This window comes from Sinohyriopsis cumingii, chromosome 15 (assembly GCF_028554795.1).
Source record: "Sinohyriopsis cumingii isolate HCF-2022 chromosome 15, ASM2855479v2, whole genome shotgun sequence".
Lineage (NCBI taxonomy): Eukaryota > Metazoa > Mollusca > Bivalvia > Unionida > Unionidae > Sinohyriopsis > Sinohyriopsis cumingii.
Genome location: NC_142975.1, coordinates 35,231,517 through 35,256,826, shown reverse-complemented (window position 1 = coordinate 35,256,826; position 25,310 = coordinate 35,231,517). Strand labels below are relative to the sequence as shown.

At 35.2% G+C, this 25,310-nt stretch overlaps 1 protein-coding gene across 1 annotated transcript in view; it reads right to left on the bottom strand.

Moving 5' to 3' along the window:
• Positions 1 to 5,427: 5,427 nt before the first annotated feature.
• The window catches only part of LOC149781591 (uncharacterized), a 34,038-nt gene continuing 14,155 nt past the window's right edge, over positions 5,428 to 25,310 (bottom strand). The window contains exons 4-7 of the mRNA XM_089935644.1: positions 24,221 to 24,550; positions 23,632 to 23,694; positions 20,987 to 21,065; positions 5,428 to 15,487 (exon numbers count right to left, since the gene is read on the bottom strand). Coding sequence (XP_089791770.1) covers positions 15,052 to 15,487; positions 20,987 to 21,065; positions 23,632 to 23,694; positions 24,221 to 24,550 — 908 coding nt within the window. The 3' untranslated portion in view covers positions 5,428 to 15,051. The remainder of the gene's footprint in view (positions 15,488 to 20,986; positions 21,066 to 23,631; positions 23,695 to 24,220; positions 24,551 to 25,310) is intronic.

Genomic DNA, 25,310 nt, shown 5'->3' with positions numbered 1-25,310 from the left:
GAATGTAAACGGCAAATCAATTGACTAAAAAATAAGCTGGATGACAAAACACAGAGGATACCTGGATACAGAGTACTTTATACATTTGCCATTCTTTCAAATAAGGAATGTCCAGGTGGAATAAAATAACTGATAGTGAAGCAAGGGAATCAATTTAAAATAAAAATACGAATAATTATACTAATCATGTAGAAGCAAGTGTTTCATAGGTTTATTGTCATGCGCATTCTTATATATATATATATATATATATATATATATATATATATATATATATATATATATATATATATATATATATATATATATACAAATATCATGCGCATTCTGTTAAATTTAAACAGCTAGAACTTAAAAGATATGGTTTGAAAAAAACTTTGACAACGTGGGATTTTTTGAACTGCAGGAACTGCAGGATAAGGAAATCATTGAACACATGCCATTTTACGCCGAGAAAACTAACCAAACTGAAAAAACGGACAGAAATAGCTCAAGCTCTTTCTGGGTTTCTCTGTCCGCTGATATCTTGGCCAGCTCTTGGTCCGCTGCTATCTTGGCCAACACTTGGTCCGCTGCTATCTTGGCCAGCTCCAGCTCTCGGTCCGCTGCTATCTTGGCCAGCTCTTGCTCTCGGTCCGCTGCTATCTTGGCCAGCTCTTGGTCCGCTGCTATCTTAGCCAGCGCTTTCTCCGCTGCTTTTTCTGCCTTCCATTCCTTGATTCTTTCTTCAATAAATGCTGCCAGGCGATCTCCCTCGTATCCGAGATCTTCCGAACCCATGGCACGGTACTCCTTGATCATTTGCCTTTCTGTAGCCATATTGTTATACTAATAGGAAGTGGCACCTTGTCTCGACCTTACTAACAATGGACAGATATGACGAGTTCCCAGCCAAATACTTACCTGTCGACAGCAACTAATTTCGTTCAGGTAAGATATTTGCTCAATATTTGCTTCACAGTTACTGCAAGTAATTAAAGATCTACCAAGCATGCAAATATCAAATATAACAAACACAAGATGAGAAAATCATAAAAATTCAAAATACACAGGATGGAAAATATCTCACAACTATTTCACACTGTTCACTAATACTCCTAACAAATAAACTTTAGGTCGTAAAAAAATAGTTATGTCTAATTCAAATCCCAGACGAAGCGCCCACTGTGACGGTTCCACGCATTGGGGTGTCACGTTTACCCCGACCCAGAGTAGGCCCAGTTTGAAACATGTATAATCAAGGTAATTCTGACAAGCCATTGTTTGATGTTAAACATTGCCGCAGGCTAGCACTAATCCCTTACGTAAGATTGCCGTAGCTAGAAGTGGAGAGCCAGACCTAGGAGCTGCGAGGCCGCCAGATAATCAATTATCACCTAGATGTGGAAACGTTTGTCCAGATCAAAAGAAGTTGCCAGAAGAAGTGGGAGTGCTTAACTTCTTTTCCCTGCAGACAGACAGCCAGATTGAACTGGCCGCTAAGACGATTGGACAGGGTCACAGCGCCACCCAATCAGAATCGAGATAGGGGAGAGACCCTGATTTGGCCTGAATGATACCTCCGCGTCTTCCGGCAAGAGTTAGTTCGCTAGAGAGATTGGCCAGAGGAGGATAGAGTAAATCCGAACAGCCATTCGTTATTGGCGGGAATATCTTAGAACAGGAAATTCTAAGTACAGACAGCTTCAAATAAGGTCAGTGAGCTAGTTGTTCGGTCTTTGCGGAATGCGACTGCATTTTTAATTGTAGGTCGAATGTATGCTTTATTATTACTAGAATCGTAGTACGAAGAATTATTTTGTGGTGTTAATATGTTTGCATATTTTCAAGAAATGAGTTGATATTTGTGAAGAATTATATAGCTTGTTAGCCGTCGTAAGAGTTAATACTGTAATTTGCTATGTGGGTATTTTATAGTAGACTAGCACATGTGTTCATGTGATTATAGATTTTGCCATTGTTTAATATTTGTGTACGCTTGTGGGAGTGTAATGTACAGACATGCGTCTGATTGTTGTCAAATTGTAGTACAATGAAATTAAATATATATGTGTATATACTGATGTGACGCAATGTATTGATGTCTGTATGACAATTCGCTGATACCGTGTTATTACGTCATTGTTTACTCAGCAAGAAGTGTGTGGGAATTTCAATGTGTACGCATGCGTGACAGAAACCTTAATAGCCTTATCTGATGATTAATTGTTGATCTAGAGTGAGGTGAGATTCGATAAAGCATATGTTAACGCCTTGTGGTTTTTCACAGGAAGCTTTGAGGGACAGACCAGTTACAGTTTGGTCCCGTAGTCTCAGATAGAGAGACGGAGGAAAGGAGAAGAAAGGAGAATAGTCAGGAGAAGTTGAAGTCTAGGAGGAAAAGGGGAGAGAAGGAAGGAAGAGGAAATTGGGAGCGAAATTGGAGGCGGAGATAGTCGAGAGGGAAACGGAGTCGAAGGAGGTGTTGGAGGAACGGAAGGAAGGAAGGAATTAGCGGGAAAGAAAGAGATGAGTAGACGCAAGGACAGGGGGAAAATCGAACTCACACTGTAAATCACGGGATGAATTAGGCTGTCACTTGGTCGAGAGAAAGACGGGTGATTGAGAGTTTATCGTTTTAAATTATCGAATTTATTAAATTGTTATTAATTGAATTTCATCTTCGTGTTCTCTATAATTTAACCGTCGGCATTGCTGACTGGGGGTTCAGAGCTGTAAATCTACCTCGTCACTAATTTAACTTTCTAACCCCACCCCAATGCGTGCAACCGTCATAAGGATAATAATTGATTAAGTACCGTTGGAGAAGGAGCTTTTAATATGAAAGACATTGGAGAGGATTTATCTGAAAGACATTAAAACATGGAGAGAAAAAGCAGGCCATAAATAAATAAATTTTAAACAGAATGGTACCGAAAGAGAGAAAATAGTTGCAGAACTCTTAACAGATTGATGACAAAATACTAAAATTGTTGAAACAGCGATTCGACATGTCTAATACTATACAAGCCTTCTAACAGTAAGACAAAGAGCAGATGAAAATAAGTTGTCTAATAACTATGTAAGCCTTCTAACAGTTAGACGAAGAGCAAATGAAAACATTGTCTAATACTATGCAAGCCTTCTAACAGTGAGAAAAAGAGCAGATAACACCACGTCTAAGAATATGCAAGCCTTCTCACAATAAGACAAAGAGCAGATGAAAACACGTCTAATACTATGCTTCTGTCAGGAAAAATGTCAACATTCTGGTCGTTGATAAAATTAACTATTTCTGTGCGCTTTTCCGAAGGTCCTACTGACTGGGCATTGAATAATGTAATGCGCAGAGATATTTCTTGGATAGTTGACACAAAAGTTGACTAATTAATAGGGATTTGAATTAGGTTACCTAAATTAACGGTCGAATTTTTTTTAATGGTTGTGCCGAAATAAGGGAGATAACATAGATTCTTCTTCCTGTTCTACGCCGGCCAGCTTTGAAACAACGTTTCTTTTTTCGCTTCTGTTTACATTTAGGTAGTGATGCATGTAGTCCCAGTTCGTTTAGTCTAGAGCACAATGTAGTGTGGAGAGCCAAGGAGTGGTCATTTAAAGCAATTAATGAGGGTCCATCGTAGCATAAACGGGTTACGTGATGGCGGTTTGTTCAAAAACTGTGGAGCAAGACAGCTGAGAAAAAGTCTAATTGTTCTCGTTTCCAAAACAAGGAGATGAAGAAACACATACGAATTTAACAGCCAATACATAATGAGCACAATAACGATGATGAAAACATGCAACAAGCACAAATATCATGAAAACGGCCCTAAAAAACGGAGCAGCTGCTTCAAGCCGGTTAAGCGATTGCGGCCATCTTGTCTAGGAATGAGATGACACAAAAGTGACATGCACATGATGACTTTTTATTATCTCAGTTGGAAGAATTACACAACAACCTATATAGAAAAAGCAATACAATCAAACAAATTGAAAAATTAATGAACAATATTAACACAAGTACAAAACTGAGCAACATGATAACTAAATCAATACCATCTCAGAGTTCCAAAAAAAAGAATAACTGGGAAAAACAAAAGGTGACATCAATAAGAACATAATAGATACGCTAGTATTGTAAGAGCCTTGGAAACAACAACATATCATTACTGGTGTGTGTGTGTGTGTGTGTGTGTGTGTGTGTGTGATTTGGTTTTTAATGTAGCTTTAACAATTTTTTAGTCACATCGCTATGATGTCTGTAGTGTGGCAGTTTATAGTGATGCCTAGCACTGGGGCATCATGTCACAGACATGTAGCATGATGTCCCACCCTGTCACTCCAGACCAACCAGTCTTAACACTAACCTCCCTTTACCTCATGCAAGCGTCTTTGGACGCCTCTACTCCATTCACATGGAAGCGCCTTTTGACGCCTCTAATCCATTCGCATGGAAGCGCCTATTGACGTCTGCTGTAAATATCAGCCATTTTGAGCCGGTTTTCCTAGCGCCACGTTCGGGGGAATCCACCCCACCCCCACCCCATTAGATACTACATTTATTTCCTCGAATGACAATTACGTCCGATCACGTGGTTACTGTTTAGGCACTGGTCAATATCTGCTATTTAAAGTAACTGGGTCATTGTCTCCTCTCTCCAAAATGGCGATCGCGGATTTCATTCAGTACTTACGAAGTTTTCACGCTTAGAATCACAACTATGTAAGATTAAATAACTTAGATAAAGGCTCTGATATTGATGTAGGCAGCAATTAGTTTTATAAATTATCAAATTCAGATGACTTAGTGATGTACACGCAGACTAAAAACTTGTAAATTTCTAGTATGAGAAATGTCACCACGGTTGGTCACGCGGCCTCACTGACATGATGGGGAACGAGTTCTCTCAAGATTTTAAAGCACATAAAAAATTCTTCCATGAAAAATAATTACACAGCTAAAACAATCAGACTTTACTCTTGTATTTTTCCACATATAATAGATGTGTACCAAAAATGTAAAATGGTTAAAATTGCTGTTAAACGTAACATACACTACATTGCTTAACAGTTCACAGGCAGGCCTAGGCAAATGGACTCGAATAGGTAATAGGTGTTCTATTTATAGCGCACTGCACTTTGTAACTCTGCTCTATGACGTAAAGGGTTAATGCTGAGCGCCAAGCGAGGCAGCTGTTAGTGCATGCACTATTTTTGTTAGTCTTCGGTATGATAGGGCGGGGATCGAACCCACGACCTCCCACATCCGAGTTGGATGCTTTAACCACTAGGCCACCGGAGAGGTCACATTACTGATTTAAAAGATAAGAACAAAATGATGAAACTTTAGCATTAAGGGGTTAGTCATGACTATACATAATGAAACCTCAGGAACAGTGAGGTTGATGATATTTATTTCATACATATCAAGAACTCATCACACAATGATAACGTTAAAGCAGTTTATTTATATTCAGGCTATATGCTGTATCCAAAGTGGAACAGCCATTTTTTGTTTTACACAATATTAAGAGGCAAAAGAAAACATGACGAGAATATCAGATCAGATTTCTCAGACAGGTCTGTGTCTTAAAACAGGTAACAAATTCTACAATATTAATATTACAGTGAAAACCTGTTGACAATAATAATATCCTGCACACACACACACACACATACACATATATATATATATATATATATATATATATATATATATATATATATATATATATATAACCTGTATCTATAACTGTCAATTACAATATAAATGCATTACTATGGATAGGTTTACAAATCAATTCCATACCATATGGTTGACATTTCATCTATTAAAAGCACATATGAAAAAGTACAAAGTTAATTTCTATTCAGTTTCTACCATTAAGACAGCAAACTAAAATAAAAAATAATCCAAGAATTAAGAATCCTTCCCATATTTCTTTTTCCTCCTCTGGACATGGATGGCATCAAGAGCATGACACCACATTTGGGCAATTGTAATTGTGGATATTGTTATAGGTCCTGTTGGTGGGGTTAGGGTCATGTGATCGGTCAGTACATTGTCTGTCAGTGTTTTTATATATTCTGATTTGTAATAAATATCAATTAAAAAACATTTTAAAAGTTATATCCTCTAATTTTGGTACAGCAAACGTTTTCTTAATAAAAATTTAAAAATTGTTGGAAACTAAGAAAAAAAGACCGATTTTGTTACAAACAATTAATTCCACACCTAACACAAAAATAACAAGAAATCTTATTTAGGTACTATATATACTAACTTATAAGTCACTTCCAACTTAAACAACATAGACCCTGATCTGTCATTGCATAACGCACCAGCAGATCACGGTCTATGCTAATTTTCTACTGAATATTCTTTACAGACTGCATAAACCAAGCTCTATCAGCACATTATGTGGTGGCAGTTCTGGATCTATACAGCTGGCCTTGACTTACAAGCACACACACACACACACACACACACACACACATATATATATATATATATATATATATATATATATATATATATATATATATATATATATATATATATGCATATACATACATACACACACACATTTCACTCTTCCTGGTGGACACTGCAGTCAAATGTACTTTACTAAACTAACAATGTGAGATCTCCTTATTCATTTTTTGCCAGGTGCAATTAAATTACAACCATGATGCATGCCTAATTTTGGTTAAATTACAACCATGATGCAAGCCTAATTTTGGTTAAATTACAACCATGATGCAAGCCTAATTTTGGTTAAATTACAACCATGATGTGTGAAAACTTGGGTTAAATTACAAAAATGAAGTGCGACAAATTTGCTTCAATGCAACCATGATGTGTGCCAAGTTTGGTTAAATTACAGCCTTGATGTGTGCCAAACTGGGTTACATTACAACCATCTTAGGTAAAGCAAAGATGCACAAACCAAAGTTAGTTGGGCAGGCAATCAGGAGTAGTAACTCCAACTTAAAAAACAGAATGTTGAAAATAGCCCATTCAATGTCTCAAAATGTAGCTGAAATCCACCAAATACTTCCTTAAGTAAAGCTGCAGAAACTTAACTCTGGTTGACCACCAGGGGCCATAACTCCTTAAAATGACGCTGTTTAACTCATTCAAGGTTTTATCAATACAATGATGTGTTTAATTTGGTTGAAATAAAATTACTTCTAGCACAGTTATGCCGCAGAAAATGAAGGGGACAGAAATCAGGGGCCATAATTCTAAAAGATTGGCAATGCTGAAAAGCAAAACCATTTACTATTTCATCGATAAAAAGCTGCATATCAATATGGTTGAAACCGAGCAATAATTGGTACATAGAAACCAATATCAAGAAGATGGAAAATTATCTGTGGGGAAGGTGGAGAAGAAAAGGGGACACAACTCATGCATGTGATGTTACAAACTATTTTAAATCAGATTTATTAAAGTCCCATCAATATAAAACAGCATACAAAGTTTGAATAAATTCCAAATGAACATCACAAAGTGATGCTGTGGAAACCAAAGACAACTAAAGCTGATCAAGGGGCATAACTCCTCTTAATGATGTTCAAAATGCTGAAATTTATTCTGGATCAATACAAGGGTAAAGTTAACTTGCAGAAACTAAAATTAGGAGAACAATCAGATGCCATAGCTCACCTAAATGACAATGGGCTGGAAAGAAAACACTGTCAAGATCTCATCAATATAAAGTTGAACATCAAAATTAGCTAGAATCCAGCAATTCCCATAATTTGCAGAAATTACATGGTTCCCACGCTTTTCTAAAGATAAATTTCCAGGTCATTTCCAGGATGAAATTAATTTTCTCAAGGTTCACATATGACCATTACTGAATGGAATTAAAGAACATTTTAGATTATAAAACATGCCTTTTCTAAATCTATACATGGTTCTCTTTCAAGACTCTCCAAAACATCAAAGCCAGAAAAGATGATCGTGTACAAAACCACAAAATGTATCACACGAAACAAGTTTGATTATATTCCTGTAAATTGGCATGTAAAGTCATTTCAATGTACAAAATAAAAATTCTAACTTTATTTTGCTGACCTGCATTATGTTGCTAAGTGGGAACAACATAATGAACATGAATTAGTTTTGTTTCCTTTCAAACCTTTAATTTTAAAGAATTCTATAGCAACATATATATTTGCATCTTATAGAAAGTAAACATTTCCTACTACAGTATTAAAAAACAATAAATGCAAATAATCAGAATCATGTCTTGTAACAAAGAGAGTTTAACCAAAAATTTATCTGTGCCAATAAAATCACAAGAAAGATTTTTCAAACAAACTAATCTCCTTAAGATCATATGGTTAAAAAAATATTTTCAAAAGAGTTGATTTAAATTTTGACAAAAGACCTTCAAAATTATATACTGTTGTATAAACAAGGACTGAATTTTCTGTAAAATAAACTTGTCTTCTTGCAATTCATTAAACCAATCCCCAAACTTGTATTGACACAGGGGCCTAAATCATTTTTTAATATATAATGCAAGGGACGACAATTTCTCATTTCAGCTGAGATTCAACAATTTGGACTACAAATTTGGTTTAAAAGAAATAGCAATCCATTTTCTAATCGGGCTTCCTCCAAATATTCCCACTCCATTTTTCATATTTGGACATTTAGGTTGGTGTGTGTGGTCGTTGCAATTGCATATCGAAAATTTCGAATTTGCCAGAACAATGCAGTAGCAACACATGGTAGTCACTTACCAGTGGGTCTAGAAAATTTAAACTTATGTTATATTAACTAGTACCTGCATGAAATCGATAAGAAAATGGCAAGATTAGAATCATTATGTCTTTAATAAGCTGAAAGACTACATGAAACTATGGCAATGATGAACCTGACCAAGTACTTGCCATTTGCATTACTAGTCATTTCATAAATCTCAAATGACATTGGAAATCCATTAGTCCTGTGATGTCAACAACAAACTCCATTTTAATGTTGTTGTAGAGAAATTCAATTATATTAAATGAAAGTCAGATACTTTTTGTAAAAACTAGTAATCTAGCCAGTCTGATTTATCAAGCAGAGAGCACATGTCAACGTGGTAGTCACGTGTTACAACAAAACCAAAGAAGTTGTTCTCAGAATATATAAATATGGAAAATTTTGTGTTCTTTCGTTTTTGTATTTTTATTACAACCAGTATACGGCTTTCATTTAATTTTTTTATTTTTTATTTTCTCTACATCTGAAAGTGTTAGATTTGTATACTCATGCAACTAGCAATGCAAATAGAGAGTACCAGGTCACATTTGATCAACACTGTAGTTTTATCTTGTCTTTCAGCAGATTATAGACATTACGATTTTAATACTAACAATTTCTGAGAAAATAAGTCATTTTCATATCCATTTCATGCAAATATCACTTTATCTAATAACGTTTAAAGTTTGCTAGGCCAACTGGTAAGCGGCTACACTTTGCCACCATGATGTTTGCCTCTTATGATGCTAGAGTAATGTTCATACCTTCCACGTAAGGAAAGATACAGATATCGAGCGGACTTTTAAAAAAAAGTCTACTAGATGAATCTAATCCAAAGAGCATTTGGATTGACTCAGCATAGATATTTATTGCAAGCACCCAAATGACCCATACTACACCCTTCAAATATTCTGGTTCGAACTCAACAAATTCATCTCATGATCACTTTAGTTAAGACTCAACTATGTGATTGTTTCAGGCGTCAAGTAGTGATGGAAAATTCCTGGGGTTTTCCCGACTTTAATAAATATTTACGAAATTTCAGAACTTTACACGATCGGGAAAAATGTATCATTTCTCCAGATTTTCCGGTAGCGTGGGAACCTTGAAGTTAAACTGTTGATGGATGGACAGATAAAACAGGCAGATGGATGAAGTGAAAATGTGATTATCATCTGGTTTCACCAACTTTGCTGAACAAGACCCTATTTATATGAATTGTCACAACATACAAATAGTATATCATAAGCATTAACATTATTCAACCTGTAATTACTATAAAAAAAATTAATTGGTATTGATCATATAATTTATACAATTGCACATTATATTATTGGCAGTAATCACAATATAGTAGATACTTTGGCACAAAACTTACACTATGCTATATATACATGCTGGGTAAATTATCAGCATATCATGTAAATGAATACAAAAAGACTAGAATAATAAGCCTAGCACATTATACACACACTATATCAATTTATTTTCTTGGGAACCATTGCTCTTCTTTCAGTCATTATAACCTCGATTTCTCACCAATTGAGCCCAAAATGTACATGTACCATCCTGGTATCAAAATGCAAGCCTTGTACAAAGTTTATTCACGGTTTTGCTGAACAGAACTTACTTTTGTGAAAGCCATTTTTCTTCTTGGTTTCCAGCTGACCTGCATCTTTGACCAATAAAGCAAAATCAATGCAACTTCCTGGTTTCAAATACAAACCATCCAAAAAATTTACTCAAGGCATGATGTACGGAACTTAAGTGGAGCTTTCGAAATTATTTTTCCTTCTTTCAGTTCAAGTGACCTTGATCTCTAACCCCAAAATGAATAGGCTTCTTCCTAGAATTTAATGCATACCATCCATAAAGTATGGTAAAAGTACAGTCAAGATATCCTTCTAAAACCTTCTTCTACAAGTCACTGTAACCTTAACCTTTGACCAATGGTCCAAATATCATCAGATTTTTATCCAATCTAATATACAAACAATTTATAATCCTGTCAAGGCATCTAGTATACAAGTGAAGTTATTATCTTGAAACAGTTATCTTTCTTTTGATCCCCGTGATTTGATTGACTGTCTGCCTAACCTAAAAAGCAAGCTACTATCAATGTTTCATATTATCAGTTCATGATAAAAATAAACAGGTAACAAAACTGATGGAGACAGACATCATACTATGGTATGAACAAATTATGTTGGGCATATAAAACATTATGACAGATGGGCATATGAACCACCTTATGCTGGGCATATAATAATATATATGACCAATGAAAATAAGAACCACCTAATGCTGGGCATATACAAATTTATGACAGTTGGACATATGAACCACCTAATGCTGGGCATTACAAATTTATGAGTTGGACAAATTAACCACCTAATGCTGGGCAAATAAAATTGTATGACAGTTGGGCATATGAACCACTTTATGCTGGGTATATAAAAATATATGACCAATGGAAATAAGAACCACCTAATGCTAGGCATATACAAATTTATGACAGTTGGACATATGAACCACCTATGGCTGGGCATTACAAATTTATGACAGCTGGACAAATTAACCACCTAATGGTGGGCTTTACAAATTTATGACAGTTGGACAAATTAAACACCTAATGCTGGGCATATACAAATTTATGACAGTTGGACATATGAACCGCCTAATGCCTGGCATATAAAAATTGATGATGGATGGACATATGAACCACCCTATTCTGGGCATATAAAAATTGATCGATGGACAAATGAACCACCTTATTCTGGGCATATAAAAATTATGATGGATGGACATATGAACCACGATATTCTGGGCATATAACAATTATGATGGATGGACATATGAACCACCTAATGCCTGGCATATAAAAATTGATGATGGATGGACATATGAACCACCCTATTCTGGGCATATAAATATTGATAAGGGATGGACATTTGAACCACCCTATTCTGTGCATATAAAAATTATGATGGATGGATATATGAACCATCCTATTCTGGGCATATAAAAATTAATGATGATTTGACATATGAACCACCTAATGCATGGCATATAAAAATTAATGATGGCTGGACATATGAACCACCTAATGTATGGCATATATAAATTTATAACATTTGGACATGGGCAATGTATAGTAGTACAAGTCTGAGAAGATGAAACATAAAATTAATGACAGATTATTTGCCTCAATGCAAGATCTATACACTTATGCGAAGCAGCTTCCATTGTGAAATCAATATCTAAATAACAGTTGTTAGCCTTTCGCCTTATGTACATGTACCTAATGGAATGAAACTTTCTCAAGGAAATGTGTTGAAATGCTGTAAATAATGACACTATTTACTGCTGAAACTTACCATTTAGAAGTACAAATTTCAATGGATTGATGCTTGCAACAAGCCAGTAATTTAAAGACCCAACCATAATAAGAGGCACATAAAAAAAGAACCAATGCAATTGATTAAAAAATAAACAGACATTTTGTCAATGGCATTATTTTGTATAAAACAACATAAGATACCAACACAGTAGTTCACAGTTCTCTTTTTGGAAGAAAACAATAAAATATGAATGTTGGCTTGACTTTGCCTGCAAAGATTTAGGAAAGATTTAGTCTATTGCATGCGTGCTGGTGGCTGACAAGCCCAATACATGACAGACATGTCCATCCGCAAAGGCTGCAGGGAAATGTCTGGGTTTTGGTGGGTGCTGCCACTGGTTCCCAGTTTTTTTCACCCCCATCTTTTTCCTCCAATCTGGCCCACCTGTTTTGTTCAAAAGTGGCAATGACCTATTGAACTGTACATCACCAGCTTTCACGGTCAGCAGCTTGTGATGCCAATTGGCGGGGATCGATGCCATGGGTGGTGAGGGTCTTTTCCAAGGACTCTTTATATCTCTTTCAACGTGCCAATCTATCACAGTGGCCAGTGGACAGCTCACCATACAGTGTGATCTTTGGCAGGCGATAATCCTCCATCCTGGAGATGTACCCTGCCCAGTGTAGCTATATCTTCATAAATGTGGCCTCAACTCTAGTAATCCCTCCTTGATTGAGGACTTCAGTGTTGGTGTCAACGTCACTAAAGTGGATGTTGCAGATGGTGTGACGGCAGCGCTGATGGAAATATTCAAGGAGGTTAAGGTGGCGGCTGTAGGTGACCCAGGATTCTGCACCATATAGGAGGGTGGTCAGTACAACAGCTCTGTAGACTGACCTTTGTATCTCTCTTGAGACGGGTGTTGTACCACACTCGTTTATAGAGTCTGTCAAAGGCGCTCTTTGCTTTGGCCAGTCTGTTATCTATTTCATTGTCAATCTTAGCATCAGAGGATATCACACAGCCCAGGTAGGTGAACTGGTGGACTACTTTCAGCTCTGTCCGGTCAATGAAGATGCAGTACTCTTCCTTGGGAACAGGCTGGTGAAGAACCTCAGTTTTCATTGTTTAAATTGATTAGAAATAACATACCTATCACAAAGCGGCATTCAAGTCATTTACTCGTGCTTTTCCTGCCTATTTGCCACTTTCCATGCATTATGTGTGTACTCACATATGAAAAATATTAAATACAAGAAAAGAACACAGAAATGTACGTTCAGATAGATCTAATGACATTTGGACACAATTTGGTGGCAGATAAAAATATATAGGAACTTTAAACGTTTAATCATTTTCCACAACACACACAAATGGCAAATATTTACCAATATAAAGATTAGTTCTTTGCTTAACCAATGACATGAACCTCATGTAAAATAAATAAAATAGATAGTTCAATCTCGTTATTCTTATATATGTTAGAATTTGTTTAATTTCAATGTGTATCAAGTATAAATGTGCCTGTGTTCAAAGTAAGCTGCTGTCTTCCACTTGGAATAAAGGTTTCCAAACAAAAGACCCTGACACTAGACAACTCAGTACAGACATGATACAACTAAATACAAACATTAAACAAGTCAAAGATTCTAGACAATACAGACTCTAGAAAACTCAACAGAGACATTAGACAACCAATTATTTACACTAGACAACTCTATATAAACATGATACGACTTAATACAGACTTTAAACAGCTCGAAGACACTAGAAAATATAGACTCTAGACAAGTGAACACAGACAGCAGACAACTGATTAATGACACTAGGCAACTCAATATAGCCATTAGGCAACTCAAAGATACCAGAAAATATGGACACTAGAAAATATAAACACTAAACATGGTGCTCATTTACTTTACTGTATATCAAGTAATTTGTATAATTTTAAATATTGCACTTTTATTCCAACAAAGAATTTCTTTTATAGTTTTGCAATGTCATATATTATTTCATTTTTACTTGCTATAATGCGAATTTTAGGAATTTTCATGGATATTGCATTTTACAAAAAACACTAAAAGTAAATATTGCCAAAACACAACCCCTCTCACCCACAATAATCTGCTTTATAATATATATATGTTTTTGCCAAAGATCATGGAACTCAAGCCTGAATGTAGTTACCATGTGGACATGGAAAAAAAAAGCTGCCTGTTCATCATTTCTTAGAATAAACAGTGAAAGAATGAGAAGAGACTATTGCTATCAAAACCACAAACACTTTTGTGAAAGAGCAATGGACTAACACTGCATTCATAGTTAACTGCTGGCAACACATGAACATTTGACAAAGCAGATATTGACCTGATACTGATCCTAAAAACCTGCCACTTTTCAAAGACTACAAGGAATACATCACAGCTGACAAATGTCTGCCATGTATGAATGTCAGCATTCATGACCAAGTTGCATTCCCTTTTGGGGATGTGTGCTTGGACAAAGAGAGTACAACAGTATTTTGGTTGGTGCTTGCAGACAATTAGTGAGTGCCGTAATCAAAGACCTAATTTCAGTTCCTAGTAGGGGTTATTCCCACATCATTAAATTGTTCCAATTTCCAAGTTGGAAAACTATGTTTGAATATTCAAATTTCAAGTTTTCTGTTCTTATGGCATTTACCTGATGATGGTTAACAACAATTTATGCCAGGCTAAATTGTTGTTCTTTTTAAGCATACTTAAAAAATGATGAAAATTAAACTACCTGGAAATTTTCACATATACAGTAACAAAAACCAAAACAAACAAAAGATCATTAACAAGGAAGAGTCTTGTAAAAACCATCACAATAAACACACTTAAAGTAATTTCCAAGGTAAGTATATTACACTATTTTCATTAGCTGTATAATTATGACATTATGACTATTCATGTTGCTTACAGATAAGCAATGTTTCCAAAACTTTCATGCCTTCATGCTGTACAAATTATTAGAGTATGTCAGTGCAACAGTTGTGTCTTTCTTCAGAAATTCTGGTGTAAAGGGAGACAACCCACTGGCTCCAACATGGGCAGAGTCATCAGAGTTATCTTCTCTTGACATCTTAACATCTGCATGGATTTCCTCATATGGTGACTCGTCCATTTTTTGACCACTGTCACACACACATGCTCCTTCCTTTTCTTCAGGAAGCTCTACACTACAGCTTGGTTTAGTGTCATCAATTTCAGCATAATGGACCGTTTCATCAATGTCACTTTCATCTGTTTCATTGGCTGTATTAAGAAGCTGTCTGGCATTTGTGTTCTTTATCCTGCTGGATTGCTGCTTTGGTTGTGCAACATATGTTATGTTGTTAAATGCTACAGAATAATCTTCCGAATAGCGCTTCCTATGTCGTCTGAAAAGAGATCACACAATTTGAAAACTCATTTGAAAACAGATATTACCATATATTTTACTATGCTGGTTATAATTTTGTTGGATTTAAATACTATTTACACCTATCTCATGGATTTTATAAGAAAATAGGAAAACGTTTTGCAATCTCTGAATAAGTCAAGGCAACATTAGTTACTTCTTTATCTGACTATAAAGTAACAAGAAGGGGCATTATGGTGGTCAATATTTTGTGTGGATCTGGGTGAGGAGGATACCTAACTTGACTGTCATATAAAGCAATTAGCAGTAAAATATGTGACATGTACACTGTCATCATATAAAGCAATTAGCAGTAAAATATGTGACATGTACAGTCGTCATATAAAGCAATTAGCAGTAAAATATGTGACATGTACAGTCGTCATATAAAGCAATTAGCAGTAAAATACGTGACATGTACAGTCATCATATAAAGCAATTAGCAGTAAAATATGTGACATGTACAGTCATCATATAAAGCAATTAGCAGTAAAATATGTGACATGTACAGTTGTCATATAAAGCACTTAGCAGTAAAATATGTGACATGTACAGTCATCATATAAAGCAATGAGCAGTAAAATATGTGACATGTACAGTCATCATATAAAGTAATTAGCAGTAAAATGTGTGACATGTACAGTCGTCATATAAAGTAATTAGCAATAAAATGTTTGACATGTACAGTCATCATATAAAGCAATTAGCAGTAAAATATGTGACATGTACACTCATCATATAAAGCAATTAGCAGTAAAATATGTGACATGTACAGTCGTCATATAAAGCAATTAGCAGTAAAATATGTGACATGTACAGTCATCATATAAAGCAATTAGCAGTAAAATGTGACATGTACAGTCATCATATAAAGCAATTAGCAGCAAAATATGTGAAATGTAGAGTCATCATATAAAGCAATTAGCAGTAAAATATGTGACATGTACAATCGTCATATAAAGCAATTAGCAGTAAAATATGTGACATGTACAGTCGTCATATAAAGCACTTAGCAGTAAAATATGTGACATGTACAGTTGTCATATAATGCAATTAGCAGTAAAATATGTGACATGTTCACTGTCAGCATTTCCTTAATTTAAATGAAATCTTACTTGGGGAAATAATTATATAACCTTTTTATTGAGGAATGGATGACTGGAATATAAAAACACATTAGACCAACACATTAAAAAAAGAAAAACAATTAACTCAGTGGGATTCTATATTGTTTGACAAGAATTTCCAGGTATTCAAGATGAGACCATTTGTTCTTTTCTACTGCTGACTGTTGGTACCAAGTCTGACATTTTCAAGCTGCTAGGGCAGCAGTGTGATTGGCACCATTTTTGTTTGCATAAACTAGACACTATTTGGAGACTTTTGCTGAAAACCATGTACCAATATGAGCCATTCATTCAGGAGTAGTCGTTACAAGATTTTTTTATATTTTCATTATGGCAGCCATATTGGATATATCCGATGCACCGTTTCCATTTAGCACCAACTAAATAGCATGAAGTCGTTTAGTGAAAACACCCTAAATTCTAGAAAAGTAGCAACAGCAAGATTTTCAAGATGTCAGATCAACAAGATCAGCTAGATACCACAAGAAGTCTTCAACTGAAAACCCCATGATGACATGAGTTTCCATTCAGGGGAAATAGCGACACCAAGATTGGCATGATGGCTGCCATGGTGGCCATACTGGATGTCAGATCTGCACAATTTTCATTCAGTACCAACTAGAACAACCAAATTCTGATACGACTTTCCATCTAAAGTAGCAACAATGCGATTTTCATGATGGCTGTTATGGTGACCATATAGGATATCATAAAAAAATTATTTAAAACCGGAAAGACGCCAAGAGAACTTTGGGTGAAAAAAACACTCCCATGCTCAGATGACTTCCCATTCAGGAGGAGCAGAAAAAATAACAGTTTGGTTATTGCATGTTAAATCAGCACCAATTTCACCTAAAAACCAAACAGATATCGTTTCACCAGTCAGACATTATACGAAGTCTTTTAATAGAAAAAACACCATGTTCATAACAACCATCCATTTAGGTGGAGTAGCAATTAGATTTCCAAGATGGTCACTGGTTACAATATTGGATGTTCAGTTGGCACCAGTTTTATATAGAAGCAACCAGATATTATAGGGAAAACCCTATACTTATATGACTTTCCTTTCTAGGTGGAGTAGCAATGACAAGATTTTCAAGATGGTCAGTGTGGTGATGATATTGGATGTTCAGCTGGCACCAATTTTATTTAGAAGCAAGCAGATATTATAGAGCAAACCCTATACTTAATATGACTTTCTATTTTAAGAGGAGTAGTGATAACAAGATTGTCAAGATGGTAACTCTGGTGGCCATTTTTAATATCGTGGTGGCACCACTAGTACCAACACACAAGATGTGGAAACCCCATGTTGATATGATTTTCTGTTCATGAAGAATAACAGAAACAAGATTTTAAAGCTGGTTGCCATGGTGGCCATATAAGACACAAAACTGGCATTAGTCTTTCTGTGAAAATCTTATATTAATTGTAATACTCCATTCAGGAGTAGCAAACTGAATTCACAAAGATCAAATATTAGTAGTTTTCATAACCACTGAGGTGATCTGGAAATACAGAATTTTGCAACATTTACTACAACAATTTTTTCTGCTGCCAGGTGAGGATGGATTAATATGCCAGAATAATCAGAGAACACTTTTTGGTCTGAAATCCAAATCTATGTTTGACATGACTGCTATTAATTCCAGTGCATTTTGACACTATCTATGAGGTATCTAATGTGCAAATGAAAAGTTAGTTTACAGTAAAAAGTTAAGTCCAACAAATTTTGGTCCATTCCACAAAAGGGGGAAAAATAACTGTCAAGATAGAGTTTAGGTCATAATACATTGTATGTAATTGGCAAAAGTACACAGAATTAGAGTTGAAAAGTTGTAAATAGCAATTGCAAATGGACAGATGATGCATTACCAATGATGCCTTGCAGAATAAGGACAATACCAGAGTATCTTATGGCCAGGGGCCTTATATAAGCAGCCATAGCAGACCTGATATTGTTCACCTGTCTTATATAACAAATGATCATTCCATTCTAACATATTAGATGACTGCTCCATTAGCCAGGATTGGGCAGAACAGCTACGAAAAGAAAGAACCTGATGTAAATCATCTCCCAAACTTTATATCACATCAAATTTTACTTGCTTTACAAAAAAATCATGTTCAAAGATAAAGGTATAATTATTGAGTCTCTTGCTGAAATACAAACTGTAAGTTTAAAATAATTGGCAAATAATGGTATTTTAATATATTACAATGCATGGGGTAACAATGATACTTTAACATGACAATACAAGCAAACTGATAAACATTATTTCACCATCATATCAATCTTGCTTCTAAATATTTCAGACTTTCAAATGGTGCAAAGTTTTAGATATAATTTGCATATAACTGTAGACACTTGAGACAATGTTTTGACAATAAATATTTTCTTACTGGAGTAAAATCAATATTAAAACAAAAAGCATTGTGTTTAAACAAAGGTATATATATATATATATATATATATATATATATATATATATATATATATATATATATATATATATATATATATGCCTATGTATAGAAATTCTGATCCCAAAAAACAGCATGGCAGATCAATTTTTGTATGCTAACTGGCAATAGCTCAAATTCTCTAACAAAATTTGAATCAATACTGCTTCTAAAGTTCTGAATTGCAAAAAACTTTGTTATTTAGGTAAATTTGGAATACTGGCTCATTGAAATTACACTTCTTATATTGTAAAACTTATTTGCTGTCATGTTTCCCTATTTTATGCAAGGGGAAGAATTCTGCAACCATAAACATGTGATTCTCAATAGTCAATATTATGGATTACTTCCCTTGCTTTAGTTAGAGAAAACAGGTGGTTTAAAGCTGCTGTCAATATCATTAACACATTAAACCCTTGTAGCTTGTTGTCATTTTTGTCTAAAAATCAAATAGGAAACACATTTTGAAAGCTATTTCTGAATAGACTCAAAAACACCTAATCCCCAGTCATCTTTCAATAAAATACTGCCTAGTGGTGTTAGAAACGTCGATTTTTGTTGGCTATTTGACTCGTGCATGAGCAGAAGGGTAAAAGTTGGACTTGTTTTGGGGTTTTTTGTGTTTTTTTTGCTAAACGGAGCCATTATTTTTGTATGGAGACCACTCTTTATTCCAAAAGCCCATCTTATCCTACTTTTTGCAAAGGCTCATCTGTCTGTTTGCAGTTCATTCTGGTTTGCCTTCGATCTGAGACCAAAAAGTCTAAAATCCAGACACAAAATCAGATTCCGACCACGTGCAAATTTTGGGTAGTAAAAAGCGGGGTCAAAAATGAGGGGTTTTTATCTGTATTTTGTAGTGCAACTATATATTCCAGATTATTTAGCATCACTGTAGCTACATCTGTCTACCTTTCTATAATACCACCCACTTTAGTGTATCATACATGACCATGACGCTACAGAGCTCGGCAGTAGGCTACTACCTCCTGCCCCGTAAAGTCGTTGCTAGGGGTTAATGTGTTAATATACTCAGATCTGACTCATAAAAATAAATAAAGAAAATGTTCAAGATTTACATTTGTTTAAAATTGTTACTAGAATTCCAACAGAGCTGAAACAATCTCAGCCCATCAGGTCCATGAACACCTCATTAATATGCATGAAATTCGCGTTTTATCAAACTCTTCCAAAATCTGGTCAGAAAATCTGGCTTACAGACTGCTAACAAATTCAGCTAATAGGATGCAAGATCACCTCATTATTATGCAAGGAAATTATTTATCTTGGAGCTCAGTAACAGACTGATGATGTAAGTTACATTCTAATTGGAACAAAAATATATGGCTGCCAAAATGGTGACAAGCTCAGCCAATCAGATGCAAGATCACCTCATTATTATGCAAGGATATTATTCATCTTGGACCTCAATAACAGACTGATGATGTAAGTTACATTCTAATTGGAACAAAAATATATGGCTTCCAAAATGGTCACAAGCTCAGCCAATCAGATGCAAGACCACCTCATTGATGAACATCTCAAGTATCACTGAACTGGACTGATATCTTGACAATAGTTATACAGTTTCACCAAAATCAGATAAGAAATTCATACTCCAAAGTGCCAACCAGCTTAATCTTTTCTCAAATAGTTTTCTCAGGAGAAGGTAATAAGACCTTTTTTATCATGTGAAAAATGTGGCATCCAAAGACATTTATAGTAATTGAGCCTGCTACCTAGTGTAGTATTCTGTAGTCATGGTGAAATGCATACTGTGATAAAGTAATTCATTGTAGTTAGACCTGAATAATTTTCACATGATGTAATAATTACATCAGAAAGCATATTACATGTGGGCAAATACATCAATGTAGAATACATACCTCCTGCATATTAGTAAACCAATGATGATGCCAACAATGAACACCAGCACAAATGTAACTATTATACCAATAAGGCCCTCTGAAACAAAAAGTAAATTTATTTCCTATATAACATTATAAGCTAATATACAACACAAAAATTAATCTCTTCACAACTGTTATTTTCACTTTCTTTAATTATGTACATCAAAAATGTATTAAACTGCATTTGAATAACACTTATTTAAGTTTCACCAAGTATTTCTTGTCACATTTATGTCATATTTACAAAAACAATATATTTTTTTTCAATAAAATCAAATATCGGGTTAAAATTAAGGGTGTGGAAATCAAATGCAAGAATTTCCCATTTTGTTAAATAAAAGTGCTGGGCAATACAATTTTAAATTTCAGTTGTCAGAACAAGTGATAATTTGCCTGTAACTCAAACTCAATGTGTTATAGTTGTAAAATATTATGCAGTATTTCAAAAAAGGCCTGAATTTTGTTAGGGATGAGTCGTGAATGATCATTTCTGGTGCTAAACTAAACAAAGAACAATTTGATGGTGCTTGAATCACAGGCTAGGTTTTGTAAAAACTTCACTAACTGGTCAGATCACTGATGGTTGACCTGCAAGAATAAACAAGTGAGAGTCCCTTGTAAAAACTAAACTTGGGAGTCCTTCACCTTCAAAAGGATGAAAAAGTATACAAACATAATTTTATTATATTCTAACCTATTTATAACATCACACTAAAATGACAATATTTTTCCTTAAAAAAGAATGTTCATAAAGAATGATGTGTATTTTTTTCTCTCCATGTAAACTTGCATCTTGATTCACACCAAGGAAATTTTCACAATTAAACATCTGGCATTATGACGTACTGTATATGAGAATGTAAACTACCATCATTAACTAAACAATCAAGGAATGAAACAATACACCTCATTCAAAATGAATACATTAATTAATACGTTAATTAGTAATTAGTAAACAGTTTTAAATGCCTTATGAGCTGGCCCCAAGGAATAACAAGGACTGTATATAAGAGATAAATTTTTCTTGGTATTTGTAGGGTGGCAAAATATCCCAAGACGGCAGATCACCTATTAATAGGAACCTTCAATTTTTTTTTGCCTTTTGCTGGTATTAGTGTCATTTTCATCACAAGTCAATGTCCAGTAAAAAAGAAAATGACCTCTGCTAACCAGATTCTGTAGTGCCTGATACAAATAACACATACTTCAATACCAGTTATAAGTACAATGGCATGTTGATGATTTGACAATATTGTCCAGATCAAATTGAGAAAGCTTTGATTACTTCATGTCAACACCTATTTAATTTAAAAACAGTTACAACAAAACAGGACATTATTTGTTTGCTAACAATCACAGGTGCTTATTTACACACTCAACAAAACAATGGTTTCTATGAAATCAGGCGAAAGTAGTCTTCGGAGGGACAGTTCTATTCACAAGATAATTACAGTGGTATGGAGTACCTGTTAATCAGCCACACTGGCTTCGTGCCGTTTACTTAATAAGTCTTGCCTTTAGCTATACTGCAGATTGGCCATAGCAGAACACGATATAAAAACTGGTAGTATCCGAGGGGAAAATGAGATACGTCATTACGACACACAAGGTAATGAGAGAAAGGACACATTATTTCAGAATTGCATGCATATTTTTCCCAGAAGCTTAGGTCCCTAGCAGCCTTGTATACATTAGGGCTTTGTAAATGCTGGTCATGACTGTTTGAAGATCTGAAATGTCCATTTTCAGAATACCCTATCAGGACATCAGTATACACTATTTTCATTATTTACTGGGTACTAATTAGTTTTGTGAAAATAATGAAAATGGACAGTGATGCAAAGAAAGAAAACTTGACACACACATGCACAAGTATCATATGAATACGCTGAGCCTGAGACTTGAACCCACATAGGCAGGTGAGATAGCAGTGATCGGTAAAGGCGAGCCCTTTACACCACTTGGCCAACTGGGTCCCTAACTGAGAGAGCAAATGATTGATTGGAGGGACTGATATACAAAACCATAAAAAAATATTAAATTAAAGAAGCGTGAAAATTGAAACAATCAGTCCAAAAAGTGTGCAAAGTTAGCAAAAGACATCTTGAGAAGTTTTGGATCTGAGTACCAAGTTTCATAATCATATCTTGAATGGTACTGGAGGTGAACTCTAATTAACAAAAGTGTGACTGAAAGAGGGGACTGCCCAAATGATGGATGTCTGGATGGATGTACAGACACAGCACATTTCTATATTCCCTACCAACTGTAAAAGCAATTACAACAGACACCTGATTGCTCATCTATCATCATTGGTACCCATTATGCTTAGTGAATTATATTTCTGAAACACTCAATATATTTCATTCCTCTCCATAAATTATTATTATACCTCACTTATGGGATTTCACAGAATAATACCTGTCATAAGATATAGCCATCATCATATACGCTAGCCTTGCTTATAACCTGCTTCAGTACAAAGTGACTGTTTACAACAGGAAATGCCAGCATTGCTCCTAGTGAGTGATTAATGTAAATTCAAATGAATATTTTGTTTCATCAAAACCACACTAGCACATGCACAAACGCAGGATCCTCCTATATTTCTTTGTTTATACCTGTTTGGACACCTGCATCCACTGCTGCTAAGTGATGATGTTCCACCTTCACATCAACTGAATCTAGAAAAAAAACTGAATATAAATTTTTTTATAAAAAACAGCCATGATTTAATGCAAAAATATCCTCCACAAGAACTATGCTTTTGAAAAGTGACCTAAAAATGTATTGTCCTTCAGTAATGATTTCCTTAATTTAGATGATTACACTTGAAAGATTGAACTTTGCATTAAGCAAAACAAGCAGTTGTCTCCCTTAGGTCAATTTTTGAATCTACCGTTTGTTGATGTAAGGATTTCCTTTTCTGCAGTCTGATGAAAGTAACAAAAAGGTTAATAAATGGTCCCATCTATTCATGCCTGGGTCAAAGCAAATGCTGTAAAATAGCAAACAAACCAATTTGTAACTGCAATTATAACATCTGAAAAGTGTTGATACAGATCAGCTGCTACATAACGCACTGGCAGGTCCAAGTCAATTATATCAGTGAGTTATGTGTCAAACATTTGCAAAACATGTTAGTATTTAATAAAAGTTACCTAAAATGAATCAATTCCAGCAATATGTAAAATGCATCTCCATTCTTACCCAGCACTTCACCTGTAGAATTCTTGTCTACATGTAAGACAGAACCTAACTCCACAGACCAAGGGGAACTTGTGTTTTCTATTCCAAGAAGTGTTGTAGAAAATGGCTCAACTGATGACTGAGTTGATTTCAAAGCTGCTATTGTTGGTGTTGTTGCCACTGTTGTTGTTAACCTCAGCAGTGGTCGAAGTGGCTGCATTGGCAATCGTGTTGATATTCTTTTGCTGGTGGTAGCAGTGGTACTGGTAGTGGTGGTGGCAGTGGTGGTAGCAGCAGTGGTAGTGGTGGTGGCAGTGGTGGTAGCAGCAGTGGTGGTCTTTGGCGTCATTCCTAGATTGTAAGTAACAAATTTATTTATGACGGCAATAGACAAGACCTGTACAGAAACCAGTCCTAGCTTGCTCTGATTTGTTGGTATTTCAACTGCTATGAATTGACCACATTTTATGCCAAGTGAGTAAATTGTTATGTGATAATACTCTGATATTATTTACACATTGGTAAATTCAAGAGACCACTTTTCCGTCTCAATCGGCTTCCAATTAAGCTTGGTATCAGCTCCATAATAATAATAAGAAAATGTCTCCTACCTATGACCTCAAATCATAATTTGCAATCCCAGCAGTATTTCAAATTAAAAGTTCAAAATGCACTCACAGTCTTCCTGCACTTCGATACTCACCTTCTGTAGTTTTCTTCATAGGAGATATGGTTAATGGTTTTTTAAAACCAAGTGTTTTACAAATTTGGATTGCAATTTGCCTCATTAATAAAGATATATCTCACTAATTATCCCAACTGTCCACAATATTCATTATATAAACCCTTATACAAAGTTTAATGAAAGCTGGATCAGCTTTCAGAGTGATAGCAAATTCACTATGACTGATGATGTACGATGCATGATGAATGCTGGGCCATACCATATGCTCATAAGACATGCAACTCCGTAGAGCTCAATGTTGATATGATGTGCTCTATAAATAAGTCTGTCTTGCCTAAGTTACTATCCCTTTTGCCATGTGTGTGTGAAGTCATTGTTCCAAAAGACGACCATGAAATACACTGGTCTTCATCACACCAAAATTAT